Source organism: Sapajus apella, unplaced genomic scaffold, assembly GCF_009761245.1.
Source record: "Sapajus apella isolate SASKATOON/1434 unplaced genomic scaffold, GSC_monkey_1.0 scaffold42, whole genome shotgun sequence".
In the NCBI taxonomy this organism is placed as follows: Eukaryota; Metazoa; Chordata; class Mammalia; order Primates; family Cebidae; genus Sapajus; species Sapajus apella.
In genome coordinates this window covers 16,505,433-16,522,333 of record NW_022436982.1, presented here as the reverse complement: position 1 = coordinate 16,522,333, position 16,901 = coordinate 16,505,433, and the positions used below count along the sequence as shown (strand labels likewise).

Here is a 16,901-nt window from a genome sequence, read left to right as displayed (position 1 = left end):
CTGTACTTGTAGGCATTTCATTTGTTTAGTTATTATATTTATTTTTTGAGACAGTGTCGCTTTATTACCCAGGCTGGAGTGCAGTGGCCTGATCTCGGCTCACTGCAAGCTCTGCCTCCAGTGTTCAAATGATGCTCCTGCCTCAGCTTCCCTAGTAGCTGGGATTACTGGCATGCACTACCACTCCCAGCTAATTTTTGTATTTTTAGCAGAGACACCACGTTGTCCAGGCTCGTCTTGAACTCCTAGCCTCAAGTGATCTGCCAGGTTTGGCCTCCCAAAGTGCTGGGATAGCAGGCATGAGCCACTGCACCTGGCCTATTTGTAGCCATTTTAAATGGCTTGTGCATAACAGAAGAGATTTCACTGCTTTTCAAAATAATCTTTTTATGATCAGGTGAAATGATGTCGTTTGGAGTGAATGACATATAGCAATTAAAAATGTGCATTAATACTGATTTGAGGCCAAACATGTAACTTACGTGGTTAGACTTCCCAGTCACCAGTCAAATCTCATAGGCTATGAAGGCCGAATGGTAGTTCTTTCTTTCTTTTTCTTTTTTTTTTTTTGAGACAGAGTCTCGGTCTGTTGCCCAGGCTGGAGTCAGTGGTACGATCTCGGCTCACTGCAATCTTCCCCTCCCAGGTTCAAGCGACTCTCCTGCCTCAGCCTCCTGAGTAGCTGGGACTACAGTCATACACCACCACGCCTGGCTAATTTTTGTATTTTTCAGTAGAAACTGGGTTTCACCATATTGACCAGGCTGGTCTTAAATTCCTGACCTCGTGATCCTCCTGCCAAGGCCTCCCAAAGTGCTGGGATTACAGGTGTTAGCCACGGTGCCCGGCCAATGCTGTATTTCAAGTCATAGGTATGGAGTCGGGGTAGACATCAAAGTACACATTTTCAGAGTTAAGTGGAATTCAGTGAATTCAAATCCTGGCTTTTCTAATAACAGATGTGGAGCTTCAGGGAAGTTACAGTAACCACACAAGTGTTTCCTCCCTAGTAAAAAATGGAGATAGATAATATCTAATTGAAGGTGACATATGAATTGAATGAGTTCGTATATGAAAAGTGCTTAGTACTGGACTCAGCATATGGCAAATGTTCAGTAGGTTAGTGAGTTCTAAGACAAGGGTTATAAACATACTTATTCTAATGTATCCTTTTATAAATTTTTGTGAGGAATTCACCTTCAGTGAGAAGGAAGTCCACTTACCTTGCTTGCCTTGGCAGGATTCTAATTGGAAGGGTGTCTTTTGGCACCCTGACTAGAATCTCATGTAGAGATGGTAATTTTTTGATTAAATGAAGTCAATAAAGTGGTCATCTCTCTATTTCTACAGTCCCTCAACCCCCATCTCAGCTCTCCCCAAGTATTATGGAACCCTTTCTGCAGAAGAGGGCAGTTCTAGCTTTCAGGAATATTCTGCCAGCTCAGTATGCATCTCCTTACTAATCTTATCAATAGTAAGAAGGTATTTGAAGGACAAAGAAAGAGAAGATTATTGCCTATTTGAAGTTTAAAAAGAAAGCCAGAAGAAAAAAAGAAAAAAGAAGAAAAGATAAAGTAGATCTTGTTTCTTCAACCACGCTCCAAATTATTGATTTCAAACTGCTTCCAAGGACCCGAACTGTTCAGCAATGTGGGCTCTGCTCTCTCTGAAATCCAGCCAACACATAAAGAAGCTGACATAAAAACAACTCAAAGGAAATCATGACTCCTGCAAAACAAAAGACAAAGGGTGTACAAAGGATCATCATTCAAGTGGGAAACCTGCTTGATAGTCCCAGCTCAGCACAAGGCTTTCCACGTCTCCTTGACATTAGTCAGCTGGATGTCAGCTGCGCTAAAGCAGTTTTGCCAAGGGGTGTGAAGAAAACACTTAAGTGTAAAACTTATTCCTTGATCCTCAAGGAGCTTACAACAGCGTTGGCGAGATTAACCGTGTAACTGACACTCCAGGGCGGTCAATGAAACGTGACACACGTGTTGGCAGGGGCCTTGAAGAAGTGAGATTTCACAGTTAAGGATCATTTGGAGCTGGGGGCTAGTCAAGGAAGGCTTTAAGAGGTGGGGTGTAACGGGCGGAGAGGGCTTCAGGTGGGCGGGAAATCTAGGCGATCCTAGCCAAGGACTCAGGCACAGCCCGTCCGGATGGCTCGCCCGGCGGACCCGCCTCACCCTTTCGGGCCACAGCGCGTGCGTATCCCAACGCTCGCGACGGGCGCAAGGCCAGCGGGAAGCCGGCCAGGGCCAGAGAACACGAGACGCCGCGGGCCAAGGCGGGAAAAGACTCGCGCATGCGCGGCTCTGCATTCCGGGCTTCTGGTTGGGAAAAGGGAGGTGGAGTTTCTGAGAAGGAACTTGACCCGTTAGCAGCTGCAGCCATGGCTGCGCGTTCGCCTCCTTCACCGCCTCCTCCGCCCCCACCGCGACAGTTGGGCCCCAGGTCCCCACGTGTTGGGCGGGGAGCTGAGGTACACGCAGTGCGCAGCGAGGCCTCGGGTCTTGCCGGCGCAGCGCGGGAGGTGGTCGCAGACAAAAGTGATATAATCTGGCTGGGCGAAGAAGGGTCAGGGTGCCGGCAAGGGCCTAGGGGGGCAGCTCCGGCTCATGCTCCCCTCCTCAGCGCGCCCATGGGGTCCAGGGGGCTAGAGGGCATCTCGGTAGAGGAGGTGATGGTGACCCGGACGCAGCTGCTGGAGGAAGAGCTGAGCAGCCTAAAGGAGGAGTTGGCCCTGTGTCAGGTATCGAGGACTCTCGCCGCCGGCCTTTCCCCGTCACAGCGGGACCGGGACCCGTGGGGAGGCGCTCCCTTCTCCCTCTGCCTTGGGACCTACCCAGCCCCGCCCTGCGACGCTCCCTCGCGGTTCCACACCCCGCTCCGCCTGCAGCCGGCGTCTGGAGGGACGCGGTTGTGCCCTGCTCCCCGACCCCTGGCCGTGTCCCTTTCTGAACAGCGGCCAGACAGGCTTCGCTTCGGAGCCCGGGTTTGGTTTTGGCGGCTTGGATACGCTCAGCCGCATCCCCTCCCCTTTCCCCAAAGCCCAAGTTCTTGGTAACTGTAGCTGATGTCTGCCTGGGGCCCAGGAGTGGCGTGCAATCCACTAGGTGAAATGAACAGGAAAGTAAACACTTGTTAAAGTAAAATCCATTGTTGAAGGAGCATGTTTTAAAAATTTCAAACCCAAACTTGCCTTTGTTTTTACCCAGTCAAACTGAAGTTTTAAACACAGACCAGTCACGTTTAGAAAGTCTCCGAGCTGGGAACTTAACAGATAATAGTTGGTACTTGTTTATTAACCAACTGTAGTAAAAATGCGGTCCTTGAGTGAGAAATCCCATTTTCATGTGGTCTTGCCAGTGAAAAGCATTTGCTAAATCAATTGCATTAGCATTACTTTCCTGTTTGTAGAGTTTTTGTAAGGATGGACTTGACTGTATTAATGTTCAAAGAGATTGAATTTTCCTTTAGTTTTGCATCCTTACTATCATCTCTTCTGATTTTACCAGAACCTTTAGATAGGGTTGGGAGATTGGATGTTGGGAACTCGCTCAACAGTGTATCTTTAAGTCACTCTGTCTTCAAGGTAGAAACCAATTAGGAACTGCTGAACACCAAAGTAACTTTGTGAATAGTATCATCAGTTTAATAAAATGATTCATGAAATTCATTCTCTTAGAGTTTGTTCTGTTGGATTTTTTTGCCCGTTTTATAGATCCTTGCTGACTGAAGGCTGTAAAAATTGGACCATCTTCAAATTGATTATGCCTTTGGTTAAACAAGGTTGGGCCATTTTATGTGGTGCCCTCTTTTCATTTTTCCCATTTTTCTTTTCTTCGTTGGGTAAGGAACAAAGAGATGAGTAAATGACGCCAATGAACTGAAGCATTTGTCATGTGCAGACCACACCCTTTGGCGAGTTTTAAGATGTGAACTCATTATAAAGGCCTTTGATACTCTGAGTACTAATCTAAGATATTTTCAACACTCTTTCCTCCTACCTCTGGCTCCCTGCATAGTTAGGCCTTTAGCTGGCTAATGAGCTAAGATACTTACTTTTTACCAGTGACTTAGTTAAGGAAGTCAGTGTGTTGGAAACAGCCCGGTGAACGTCTTCCCTCAAATACTTAATATTTTTTAAGACTGTAGCTCCAAACATGGTACCACATTTTTACATGGAGCCAAATGTGGCTCCAAACATGGACTAGGAAAATGATCGAAATACTCTTGGCAAATGTAAGAATACAGAGATGCTTGTAATAGCCTAGAATGATGATTTCTTAGAATTTGCAATATTAATACTCTTATACAATTGTAGGCAGTATCTCGCACCACGAAAATTTTGTATCTCAACCTAGTAAGTGCACACACACAAATACATGTGTTTTCAGAAAGAATGCATACACTCACAATGTCTGCTGATAGTTTTTCAGTTCTATTCCTTTAAAAAAATCCTGTCCAGATGTAAATTAATTTCAGAACCCAACAATGCTTGAAACATTCAGTTTGGGAAAACAAGCACTGCTAATTAGTCCATGGTCATAAGTAGTAGCTTCATTTAATTTGTTTTGCTTTCACATTCAACTTACGGGAATTCAATGATATGTGTTTGGTGAAGTTTGAGTAATTCCCCATACCATTCTACATAACTGGAATGCCTCAGAATCAGCGTGTAATAGAAAGCAATCAAATGTTTCTCTTAATATCAGCATCTCATCCCATTCTATGTGATTGTATTATCTAATTAAACTTAAAAAAATACAGCCCCTAGATTAGCAAGTGAACTGTAAATAATGCTTATCTGAAGAAAATGATTAATTTCAATGACGGAAGAAAAGCTGTCTGTATTTGACTTACTCAGTATAGTAGGTTAGCTTCCAAATAGGTTAGCTTCCAAATGTAGCTTTTTCCTAAGGAATTTTTCAAGGGTGTTCCAAAGGGTAATTTTGCATCCATGACATTTATGCGGTATTTTACTAATTTAGAACCTTACTCCACTACACTTTTAATTTTGATTATATGCTTCAAAAATGTGTTCTGTTTGTGTTAAAGGATGCTAGGGCATGTGTATGTGCACATTTATCACCATTTATACAGTCAGATGAGAAAAAGTGTTTTGTTTACCTAGAGTAATACTATGTTTATATAGTGTTTATAAAGGCTATTTTTTGGTACCAGGTAAAAATATTTACTAAACCTATAAGCCAGTTTTAGGAACAAAATTGTTTAGGGTATTTAAATGAAATATGAGATAAATTAGTTTCATCATTAAAGCTCATCAACTTTAATGATGAAACTAACTTTTGAAGCAGGTGATGTTGGAATTATGTATGATCAGAAAAGTCAGCCAGTTATATGTTATGTTAGAAATTTAGGTGTGTTGAAACTTCATTCACAAAAACAAATTTGATAACTTACTGTATAATTAATTCCTCCAGTTGTTTGTAGTTGTATTCTCCTTGGCGAGTCTTTTTCTGAAATCATTTTTCATGCTAATAATTTACTAAGTGGCTACTTGGTGCCGTATTTTGTAAGTAAACTCTTGACATGGTTTGCTCTGAGCTCTGATGACCAAATTATTTGTTTAGATTTAGGAAACAGTTTCAAGTGTTTGTTCAGTTCATTCCTCCAGCAGAGGTCAGTTGAGGGCCTAATATACTGCTAACACTAAATTATTTCTCGTGAGACTAGGTAGCCAATGAAAAATGGCAATTTTGGGTGTCTGTGTTTGTGTGGATGGTACCTATTTCCGTGCCAGTTGATGAAAGAGAAAACCAATCCACCTCCAAGGAAATTTAGACCTAAGTCACCTAGTATTTAGTCAGCTGTTTCATAGCCTGAGTTTAATATACTTTGTGAAAAGGAGTAAGAATCATTATTTCATTATTATTTTGAGACAGATTTTTGCTCTGTCACCAGGCTGGAGTGCAGTGGCACAATCACAATTTCGGTTTATTGCAACTTCCGCCTCCCAGATTCAAGTGATTCCGCTGCCTCAGCCTCCCAAATAGCTGGGACTATAGGCACACGCCACCACACCTGGCTAATTTTTTGTATTTTGGTAGTGGCGGGGTTTCGCCATGTTGACCAGGATGGTCTCGATCTCCTGACCTCATGATCTGCCTGCTTTGGCCTCCCAAAGTGCTGGGATTACAGGTGTGAGCCACTGTACTCGGCCATTTTATTTTTTAATTTTTAAAAATTATTATTTAATTCTGTTTGGAAGTTCTATAGTGAGAATAAAGAATTTTATGATAGTACTTTGGGAGGCCGAGGCATGTAGATCACCTGAGGTCAGGAGTTCAAGACTAGCTTGGCCAACGTGGTGAAACCCTGTCTTTATTAAAATATAAAAATTAGCAGGGTGTGGTGGCATGCACCTGTAATCCCAGCTACTTGAGAGGCTGAGGCCAGAGAGTTGCTTGAACCTGGGAAGCAAATGTTGTAGTAAGCTGAGATCATGCCATTGCACTCCAGCCTGGGTGACAGAGTGAGATTGTATCTCAAAAAAAAAAATATATATATATATAATAAGTAATCTTAATAGGTTTTTATTTTTTGTTCTCATTTTATTTGTGACAGTCTCCCTCTGTTACCCAAACTGGAGTACAATGGTGTAATCATGGGTTATTGCATAGTTGACGTCCTGGGCTCAAAGGATCCACCCACCTCAGTCCCCAGAGTAGCTGGGACTACAGATGTGTGCCACCAGGCTACGCTGATTTTTGTATATTTTATAGAGATGGAGCCTCTGTCTCCCTGTGTTGCCTAGGTTGGTCTCGAACTTCTGGACTTAAGCCATTCCTCCATCTCAGCCTTACAGGCATGAGCTACTGCATCTGGCCAAGGTTTTAATTTTTATTACTTAAAAAGAACATCTTTAAGCGCCTGAAGATAGGGAAAATATAAAGAGAATATGAGTGATTGACAATAGTTTTCTTGTATTAATATTTGGAACATTTTGGAAACTAGCTCTGTGTTTTTTTGGGGAGGACTTTATTTTTATATATGAAGGAGTTTTATTAATTCTAGGTACAATCCAAATTGAACATAATATAGCATTTAATAAAAAATTCACAAAACTCATACATAACATAGTTCCACAATCCATTTGTAGCATTTCATTGTTCACAAAAGAATTTACTTTTTTTCATATCATGAGCCTTACTGTACAGCATGGTGGTATAGTTAATAACAATAGGCTGTGTACTTGAAAATTACTAAGATAATAGATTTTAAATGTTATCACAAAAAATTGTTGAGTGTATGAGGTAATGGTTATGTTTTTTTCTTTGTTTTTTGAGACAGGGTCTTGGTCTGTCACTGAGGCTGTGGTGGAGTTGCACAGTCGTTGCTCTCTGTAGCCTGATCTCCTGGACTCAGCAATCCTCCTACCCTCAGCCTCCTGAGTAGCTGGGACTACAGGCTCATTCCACTACAGCTAGCTAATTTTTAAGTTTTTTGTAGCAATGGGGATCTCACTGTGTTGCTCAGGCTAGTGTCAAACTCCTGGACTCAAATGATCTCCCATTTTAGCCTCACAAAGTGCTGGGATTACAGATGGGACCCACTGTGCCAGCCGTAATGGTTATGCTAATTAGCTTTATTTAACCATTCTAAAATGTATATATAATCAAAACATTATGTTGTATGCCATAAGTATATGCATTTTTAATGTCAACTAAAAATATTAAAAAAACAAAAATTCCAGAAGAAGAAATGGGTAAATACATTTCTAATCTTGAAATAGAGGAGGCTTTTCTAACTAGTACTTAAAATCCATAAGCCATAATGGAAAAGGTGGATAAATTTGAGTATGTAAAATTAATAACTTACTTTTTCAAAAAAATCATCATAAATAAGCAACAACAGACTGGGAAGAATATTTCTAATAGTGGGTAGACACAAGTCTAATTTTAAGATGTCCTTTAAGTTTCCAACAACGCTTATATTTTATTGGCAGAACTTAGTCCCATAACCTATAAGGCAAGAGAGGCTGTCTGTTAGTTGGACAAAATTGTTTCTGTAACTAAAAAGAGAGAATGAATGATAGAGACAGAGAGAAGTTGAGATACCTGCCACACAAGTAAAACCAAATAACTGAACATACAGGATTATCAAATGTGTTGTGAAAAAAAGATTAAAATGGGAAAAGGGGTTGCTAGAGACTTGGGGGGGGTTTGGTGGCTGTTGTAGTCAGGGAAGAATTCGCTTGAGATATTATTTAAGCAAAGACTTGAATAAAGTGAGGGAATAATCTATATGAATATTTGACAGGTGATACCATATGTGCACAGGCCCTGGTTCAAGTAGAGCAAGTAGAGTAAGAAAGTCTGTGACTAAGGAAGAAAGTGACAGATGAGGTTGGGGTGGTGTATATAGGCCAGGTCGTGTGGAGTCTTGTAATCTTGACACAGAGTTTGGATTAGTTTCCTAATCTGATGGAAACTTACTGGAGAGTTTTGAGTTGTAAGGCTGTGAGACCATGATAGAGAGCTAGGCAAGAGATGAAATTGACTTGTATAGGGTGATAGTGGTAGAAGTAGTGAGAGTGGTCAGAATTTCCCTATAATGTAGATAAGGACAGTAGAGTTTATTGATGATTTGGATATGAAGTGTGAGGAGAAAAGAATAACCAAGATTGACTCCTAGGTTTTAGATCAACCTAACCCCTGGCCCACGGGCCACATGCTGCCCAGGTTGGCTTTGAATGTGGCCTAACACAAATTCGTAAACTTTCTTAAAACATTATGATATTGTTTTTGCAATTTTTTTTAGCTCATTAACTATTGTTAGTGTATTTTATATGTGGCCCAAGATAATTCTTCTAATGTGACCTAGGGTAGCCAAAAGATTGGACACCCCTGTTTTAGATCTTTGAATAAACAAATAGATGGTGGTATCAATTTCTAGGAGGGAGAAGGGCAGGTTTGTGAGAGGGTAAGGAACCAATAATTTTATTTTGGACAAGTTTAATTTAAGATACCTATTAGGCTTTGAAGTGGAATTATTGAATATGCAATTGGAGATGTAAGTCTGGACCTAAGAGTAGAGGAAATGGCTCTAGATAGAAATGTGGGAGTCTCAGTGTAGAGTTGGTATTTAAAAACATGGGCCTGATATGAGGTCACCTAGGGTAGTGGCTCACAACCTAGAGTGCACTGATTCACCTGAGACACTTTTAAAACATACTGATGCTTAGATGTAACCTAAGACCAATTAATCAGAATCTCTAATTCATCCCTATTTTTTAAAAGCTCCCCAAAAGGGATTCCTGTCAGCCAGGGTTAATAACAACTAACCTAGGTAATAAGGACTGAAACTACCCATTGTTTAGATTTGGTAATATAGAGGACCTTGAAAAATGATTTTAGCATAATGGTAGGGAGAAAAATCTTACTGGGAACCATTATAGAGTGAACAGGAGATAGGAAATGGACATAGTAATTGCCGACAAGTCTGTTTTTTTTTTCTGGAAATGGAGTTCTCTTGTTGCCCAGGGTGGAGTGCAATGGCATCATGATCTTGGCAACCTTGCAGTGGCAACCTCCACCCCCTGGACTCAAGTGATTCTCCTGCCTCAGCCTTCCGAGTAGCTAGGATTACAGGCATGCACCACTATGCCTGGCTATCTTTTGTATTTTTAGTAGAGATGGGATTTCACCATGTCGACCAGGCTGGTCTCAGACTCCCGACCTCAGTTGATCCTCTTGCTTTGGCCTCCCAAAGTACTGAGATTACAGGCATGAGTCACTGTGCCCGGCCCAGGCAACTCTTTCAAGAAGCTTTGCTAAAAGGGGAGCTGATAAATGAAGCAGCAGCTGGAGGGAAGTTTCCTTTTAGAGCAAATTTAACTAGATATTTAGCATTTCAACAGTTGCATCCCCAAATATCGGTAATAGAAATAGTAAAAGTGAATGTGGATTATCTGTGTAAAAATTTTTTAAAATAAAGCTTTCCCCCATACTTTAAAAAAAAATCAATTGATGTAGTTATAGAACTAGGGGTCAAGTAATTTATTTTTATTTTAAAATTTAATGTAATATCTTTGCCATCACTACAAGGCAATGCATCTGAAGTCTCTCTTATTTCTTTAAGGCTGATAAAGAATTTGTATGGTCTTTGTGGAAACGTCTCCAGGTGACAAACCCAGATCTCACACAAGTGGTCAGTTTGGTTGTGGAAAGGTGAGCTCTCAAATTATTTTTTCATGAGTATTTGGTGTGTTGAGTTTGTTTCTCTTCATTATTAAAGTTAATACTTGTCATTAATTTCCCAAAGAGATTCATTTCATTTCTAAATAAATGTGGAGCCAAAAATTAAAATAGTTGGATTTATTATAAAGGGTGCCAGTTCACTAAATAAAGGTAGGCCCTGTTTCCTATTCATATTCTGACATATTTGGAGAGTGTGTTGCTATGAGATAAAACTATGTCTTTAATACTCTCTCTGTGTGTGTGTGTGTGTGTGTGTGTGTGTGTGTGTGTGTGTGTGTCGTGAACTGTTATAGCTCAACTTTAAAGATTGGCAAAGTTCCTGTTGTTTGACTTTTTACTCCGTAGACTGCCTCTATAGGGAACTTAATAGATGTGACTCAGTTTCCCCCTAAGATAATTGCAGTATGCAATTGAATACCTGGGATGACCTTGCCAGTGTAGAGTAAGTGTTCAGGAATAGGTTGAGGGATTTTACTTAGCACTCCATATTATCCTGTAGGGGATGCCCAGTCATTTAACTGTAGATTATTGGGCCTCTCCTGGGTCATTAGAAACAGTGGAATGATGCTGGTTCTCCCTATCAAACATTTGGTATACAGTAGTCCCATGACACTTAGCACAGCAATTAAAACACTTGCTTTCCTGTTACACGGATTTCATTATACCTCTTAAATGAGAAGCTAAGCATATGGATACCTTTTCCTTTTCTTTTTTTAAAAATTAAAATGATGATCATATAATCTGAATATCATTTTTTATTACTTGAACTATATTCACCTTTGTAGTCTCTAGTCCTGGATCATTCCAGTGTTGTCTGGAATTTGACTTGTTAAAAATCTGTAATACATGCCTGAGTATGTCTAATTTTACCATCTTTGGTTATTATGAACACTTAAAATAGTATAATCAGTTTGTTATCATGTTGCTTGTATGTCTAATTCATCAATCATTTTTTTCCTCTAATGATCAGAATTTAGTCTTTTGTTGAAGTACCCTTCTTATTTCCTCAATCATTTTTGAGATTAAATGAATAATTCTCAGACTCCCTGTTTTTTAAGTAGAATAAGCCTTTTAAAGAAGCCGTGGGACTTCAATTATCATTTCTGTGATTCATTTTTTATACTCTCCTCTTTTTGTTATTTTTCAAAACTTTCTAAACCTATCTATAATTTTTACTTTCCTCTTGGTTAAACAGAAGCAGATATTAAATTATTGTTAGGTCATCTTCCTTATCCTTTCCAATGTCTATTTTTCATGTAATATACAAAGTATATATTATATAACATACAATTTATAAATAAATGTACATACTGCATATTAGAGATAGATACTCAAAAGTCTTTTGTTGACAAGATTACTGCTTTATAACTATGAGTCAAAATTTAGTGTGCACAAGTTATACTTGGAGAATTTATTAAATGAAGATTTCTGGGACTTTCACCTGATATACTGAATCTCTAGGGGTGATCTAGGTTTAAAATAAAGTTTAAAATAGTGTTTCCAGGTAATTTTGATGTCTGTAGGTTACATTGTGAGATACTTTGGATTTTGAGTTTAATTTTGAAATTGGAAACTATAATTGGCATTTATAATTTTACGACTATGTAAATATTTCCAAGAGAACCATGTAGTATGGTCACATCCATTGAGAAGTGCAAATGATATGCCAAGTATTCAACCTATGTCTGTTAAAAGTAATATTCTAAATATCAAGGTCAAATAGATTATCTTTCTGTATAGTCCATTAATTATCCAAATTGTGATCCATTTAGGTCTGTTTAATTTTTAAACCATGGACTTCCTGGACAGCATTTCCCCCTTGGAATTTCTCATTGCCCTTCTCTTTACTTTTTCTTATAAAGAATGTCTATGTTCATTGTCCTTCTCTTTACTTTTTCTTATAAAGAATGCCTGTGTTCTTTGTCAGATGTTTGTATACTAGGCTGAGGACATTTTCCTTGTTCTCTTTGGCTTATGGTATGGATTTGGACAAATGACTTTCTAAACCTACTTAGAGTTGTCATCATAGGTTTTCTTTTCGTTGTGCAGCTGAATTTATTCCACAGTTTCTAGGATGCCAAAACATCCTTTTCTTTTTTGTCAGATTATTTTTTCAAGTATTTGTTTTCTCAGAAAGGATGGTACATTTTCTGACTCCTATATGACTGAAAATATCTTTCTTTTGCCCTGTGCTTAGTTGGCACTTAAGCTGAACATAATATTTTATGTGCATGTAGTTTGCCTTGGATTTTTGAAAGCATAATTCTGTTATCTAATTCTAGCATATAATGCTACCAAAGAGCCCATCAGTGTGATTCTTGTTTCTTCCTAGATACTTGCTTGAAGCGTGTAGGGTTTTCTCTTTGATGCACTATTATTGTAAAATCTGAACATCATCTGTTTATTTGGGCCCTTTGAAAATTTATCTTTCTCAGCCTTTGGTGGGCCTTTCCATCTGAAAACTTAAGATTTTCTTTTGACTGAGAAAATGTTCTCATATTTTTTCTTCATTGTATTATTTGTTTTAACACTCTTTTAGAAGTTGGATCTTACGGATTTAACCTTCTTTTCTCTTTCTCTGTTATCTCATGTTTTCCATCTTTTTATCTTTCGTTGTAGGTCCTGAATGGCCTTCCTAATTTTTATTGCTTCAATAAGTGGAATTCTTCTGTTTGTTCTATGCTGTGATCTGAATGTTGATGTCCCCCCAAAATTCATATGTTGGCCCCTAATACCCAATGTGATAATATTAAGAGATGAGACCTTTTGGAAGTGATTACATTATGAGGGCTCTGCCTTCATCAGTGGGATTAATGCCCTTATAAAGGGGTTTAAGGAGCCTCCCTCTTCTTCTGCCATGCGAGGATACAGATGGTGTCATCTACAAGGAACAGACCCCTCACCAGACACCAAATCTGCTGGTGCCTTGATCTTGGACTTTTCAGCCTCCAGAACTGTGAGCAATACATTTCTGTTGTTTATGAATTACCCAATCTAAGGTATTTTGTTATAGTAGCCCAAATGGATGAAGATTGTCTCACTTTTGAATTTTTAAATTTTAGAAATCAAGTTTTTACTTCTAAGAAATTACTTACTTGATTTTTCCTTTTCCAAAACAGCTTCCTTTAACAGAATAACTTTTTAATCTTTCTGATTATAATTTTTAAGTTATTTTCTGTTTCTTGAATTATCTTTGTTTTCTGTCGGGTAACTTGTTTGTTCTTCCTAGTCTTTCTGTTTTTTAAATTAAAAAAAAATTTTCTCACCTTTCTCTTTGATGCTGTTGATTTTCTTCAAATGTATGATGAACCTTCACTGCATTGCTTTATATACGTATATTGCTCATATGGGCTTGCTTTGTTTTTTGTATATCTGTTTACCAGAAGGTTTCTCCTTTGAATGTAGGGATTGCCTATGGGCTTTTTGTAAGGCCTGGGGAGAGACCTATTCACAGGCTTTCCTGAAAAGTATGTAGTGAATGAGAGTTAGGTCCTTTAACTGTCAGGCCCTTTTCTAATTCTGTTGCTTTCCCAACATTCAGAGTAGGGATCTTTGCCAGGCAAATGGTTGTTTTGAAAGCTTTTTTGGGCATTTGATATGGCAAATGCTGCAGGTAGCTGTTCTGAACATGGATGAGTGGGAGGCTCAGCTTTTTTGGTAAATGGTTTCTTAATTAATTGTCTTGATTTCTGTGGGCTTCTGCTGCCTGTACTTACTAATTGGGTACTTATAGCCTTTCTGGGGCCTCTTCCACGAAAAACAGTATCTTCTACTGTAGACTTCTATTTAGGTTTTGGATTAATTTTTTCCTTTGGTTGGTTTGTCTCTATGAGTCTATGCTTCTGTTTTTAAGATATTTGTGAAATTTATAGTTCATTTATGGCTGCTTCTCTTGTTTCCCATGCTGATAAGGATTTATTTAACGTGGTGTGACTTGGGGTTGTCAGTGTTGTGTTGTTAGTTCATTATCTCAGAAAGAATTATATCATTTTTAGGGTTACAGTGTATTCTATTATTTAGATATAACGTATTTATATTTAACCACTGTAATTTTATTGTACATTAGGATTATTTTTAAAAATAGTATAATAATACTGTGATGAATGGCTTTTTAGATAAAGTTTTGCCTGTATCATTGGTTTCAACCAGTTGTGCTACTGACCTAATGAACAGAGGCTGAGATTGCTAAACATCCTGAAATGAAAAGAATAATCCTTGCCTAATTAAAGAATTATACTATTGTACTCTATGTGTTGTGTGTATATGCTTTACTTTTTATTATGGAAAAATTTTAATTAGATGCAAAGAGAGAATACATTATTCAGTGCTCGTGTATGTATACCCATCACTCACCTTGAATAATTATCAACACACAGCCTATCTCATTTCATCTATAAACCTCTCTTTCCTTCTACTACTAATGTATTTTGAAGCAAATCCTAGCTATCATGCTATTTTACCTACAATTACTTTAGTGTTTACAGACAATTCTAGTTATTAACAGTAATGTTCTATATAGTCACTATAAATACTTAATTAACTAACACTGATCTATTGCTTTTAGAGGAAATAAGGGGTTAGGTTCCTGTGAGCCTCTGATCACAAAAATTTTGTTAACTGATCAACACATAGCCTCATTTTATGTGTGTTTCTATTTAAAGATACTTCAGATATTGTTGATTCATTGACATTGAACTAATGACCAACAACACTATAACTCATGGCCTGAACAAAGCTTATTTAACACACTGTTTTCTCCTTAAGACATGTCACAACCATCTTACAAGTTAGGAACACTAGCCAACACTTCAGCACTATGCTTGATGATCATTTGAAGGAGTGAAGTCATCAAAACCAGTACCAAAATGTGTGTGACAAATGTGGTAAGGACATTTGTGTTTATAGTATAAGAGCTGAAGCAGAGTGTCACCTTATTTGACATCAGTTGGAAACATGTAGGTTGTGTGACTCAAATTTTTTGCCACTTTGTGTGTGCCTGCAAATGACTACAGTAGTGCTACAATTATTGAGTTTCATGTTAACAAATTTTATTGAGGACGCCAGTTTACAAATTCTGAATCCATGAATAAGGACTGACTATCTCTAAAAGATAAGGGGTCTTTTAACAAAACCTTGATATCATCATCATACTTAGAATTCTATAATTATTCCCTATTATAATGAAATATCCAGCTTGTTTTCACATTTCTCGGATTGTCTAGTACCTTTTTAAAGAAAAGTTGGTTTGTTCCTAGGAGGATCAAACATGCATAGTCTACTTGCTAAATATATATGTTCATTTTTTTTCTTTTCTGCCTTTCTATTAGTCTTTCTTTTTCTTTGCAGTGTATTTTTGTAATAACTTGGGTTTTTTATTCTGTAGAGTTTCCCCAAATCTGGCTCATTGTAGTACTCTGTACACTGTAGTTGCCATAAGCTTGTAGTTAGAACTAGAAGCTTATTCAGATTCATTTTTGATATTTTGGCAAAAATAATCTTTTTAGATGCTACTATTTACAAGGCTTACCATGGAGATATTACAGCTTCAGTTCCAGACCACTGTAATACAGCAAATATTACAATAAAGCAAATCATGCAAATTTTTTACTTTCCCAGTGCATATAAAAGTTATTTCAGGCTGGGTACAGTGGCTCATGCCTGTAATCGCAGCACTTTGGGAGGCCAAGGTGGGCAGATCACGAAGTCAGGAGATTGAGACCATCCTGGCCAACATGGTGAAACCCCATCTCTAGTAAATATACAAAAATAAGCTGGGTGTGGTGGTACATGCCTGTAATCCCAGCTACTTGGGAGGCTGCAGCAGGACAATCACTTGAATCTGGGAGGCAGAGATTGTAGTGAGCTAAGATAGTGCCACTGTACTCCCGCCTGGCAACAGAGTGAGACTTTGTCTCAAAAAAAAATTATATTCAGAATGATTTATAATTCAAATAATAAAATAGAATTGAAAGCACTGTATATTAACTAGCCTATGGACTTAATTCTTTAGGAAGCAATGTAATTGTGTAAAGCAGCAATTAATGTTGCTAGGTACAAAGTTGTATTTAAATTTGTAATTATGTAGAACTGATATCACACTATGTGGAAAGATACTAGAGGCTGAAGTGGATACTACAACAAATAATATTAGTAATAACACTGCCTACTCTCTCTTCAACAGAAAATAAAGAAGGAAAGGAGAATGCAACAAAACATATTGGGATCTGGGTTGAGTGTTAGTGTTGCTCATTGAGCAACTTAGTCAGCATGTTTTGAGAAGACTGTTTTTCTGACACCATTTGGCCTGAATCCTCATGCTTTAGCTAGTGTCATGACTTACCATGTTTCAAAACTATAGCCTAATATATTTGCTGATAACAATCAATATGTACCAAATATTAGTAATGATTTATCTTTTTCCATTAGAGAGGCTTCAGGATTATCCTTTGCTAATGTCATTACTTTTTACTAAAATTTCATGTACTTTCCTGAGTGAGAAGGTATTTAAAGAATGATAAGATTGAAGCGTGGTGAAGGTAGAGAAAAAGGGGTGGGGTAAGAGGAGGAAAGAAGAGAAAAGAGCATTTCCCCAATGTGAAAGTTAATTGTAAGTATTGATTTGACTGGGCCATGGGATGCCCAGTTATTTGGATAAACATTAGTTTTGGATGT

General features: G+C 38.3%; 1 protein-coding gene across 10 annotated transcripts in view; it reads left to right on the top strand.

The window, feature by feature from the left end:
* Positions 1-2,328: 2,328 nt before the first annotated feature.
* The window catches only part of CNTLN (centlein), a 337,157-nt gene continuing 322,584 nt past the window's right edge, over positions 2,329-16,901 (top strand). For all 10 annotated transcript variants that reach the window (XM_032300118.1, XM_032300117.1, XM_032300115.1 and 7 more), the window contains exons 1-2: positions 2,329-2,755; positions 10,111-10,199. In XM_032300118.1, coding sequence (XP_032156009.1) covers positions 2,396-2,755; positions 10,111-10,199 — 449 coding nt within the window. In that variant the 5' untranslated portion in view covers positions 2,329-2,395. The remainder of the gene's footprint in view (positions 2,756-10,110; positions 10,200-16,901) is intronic.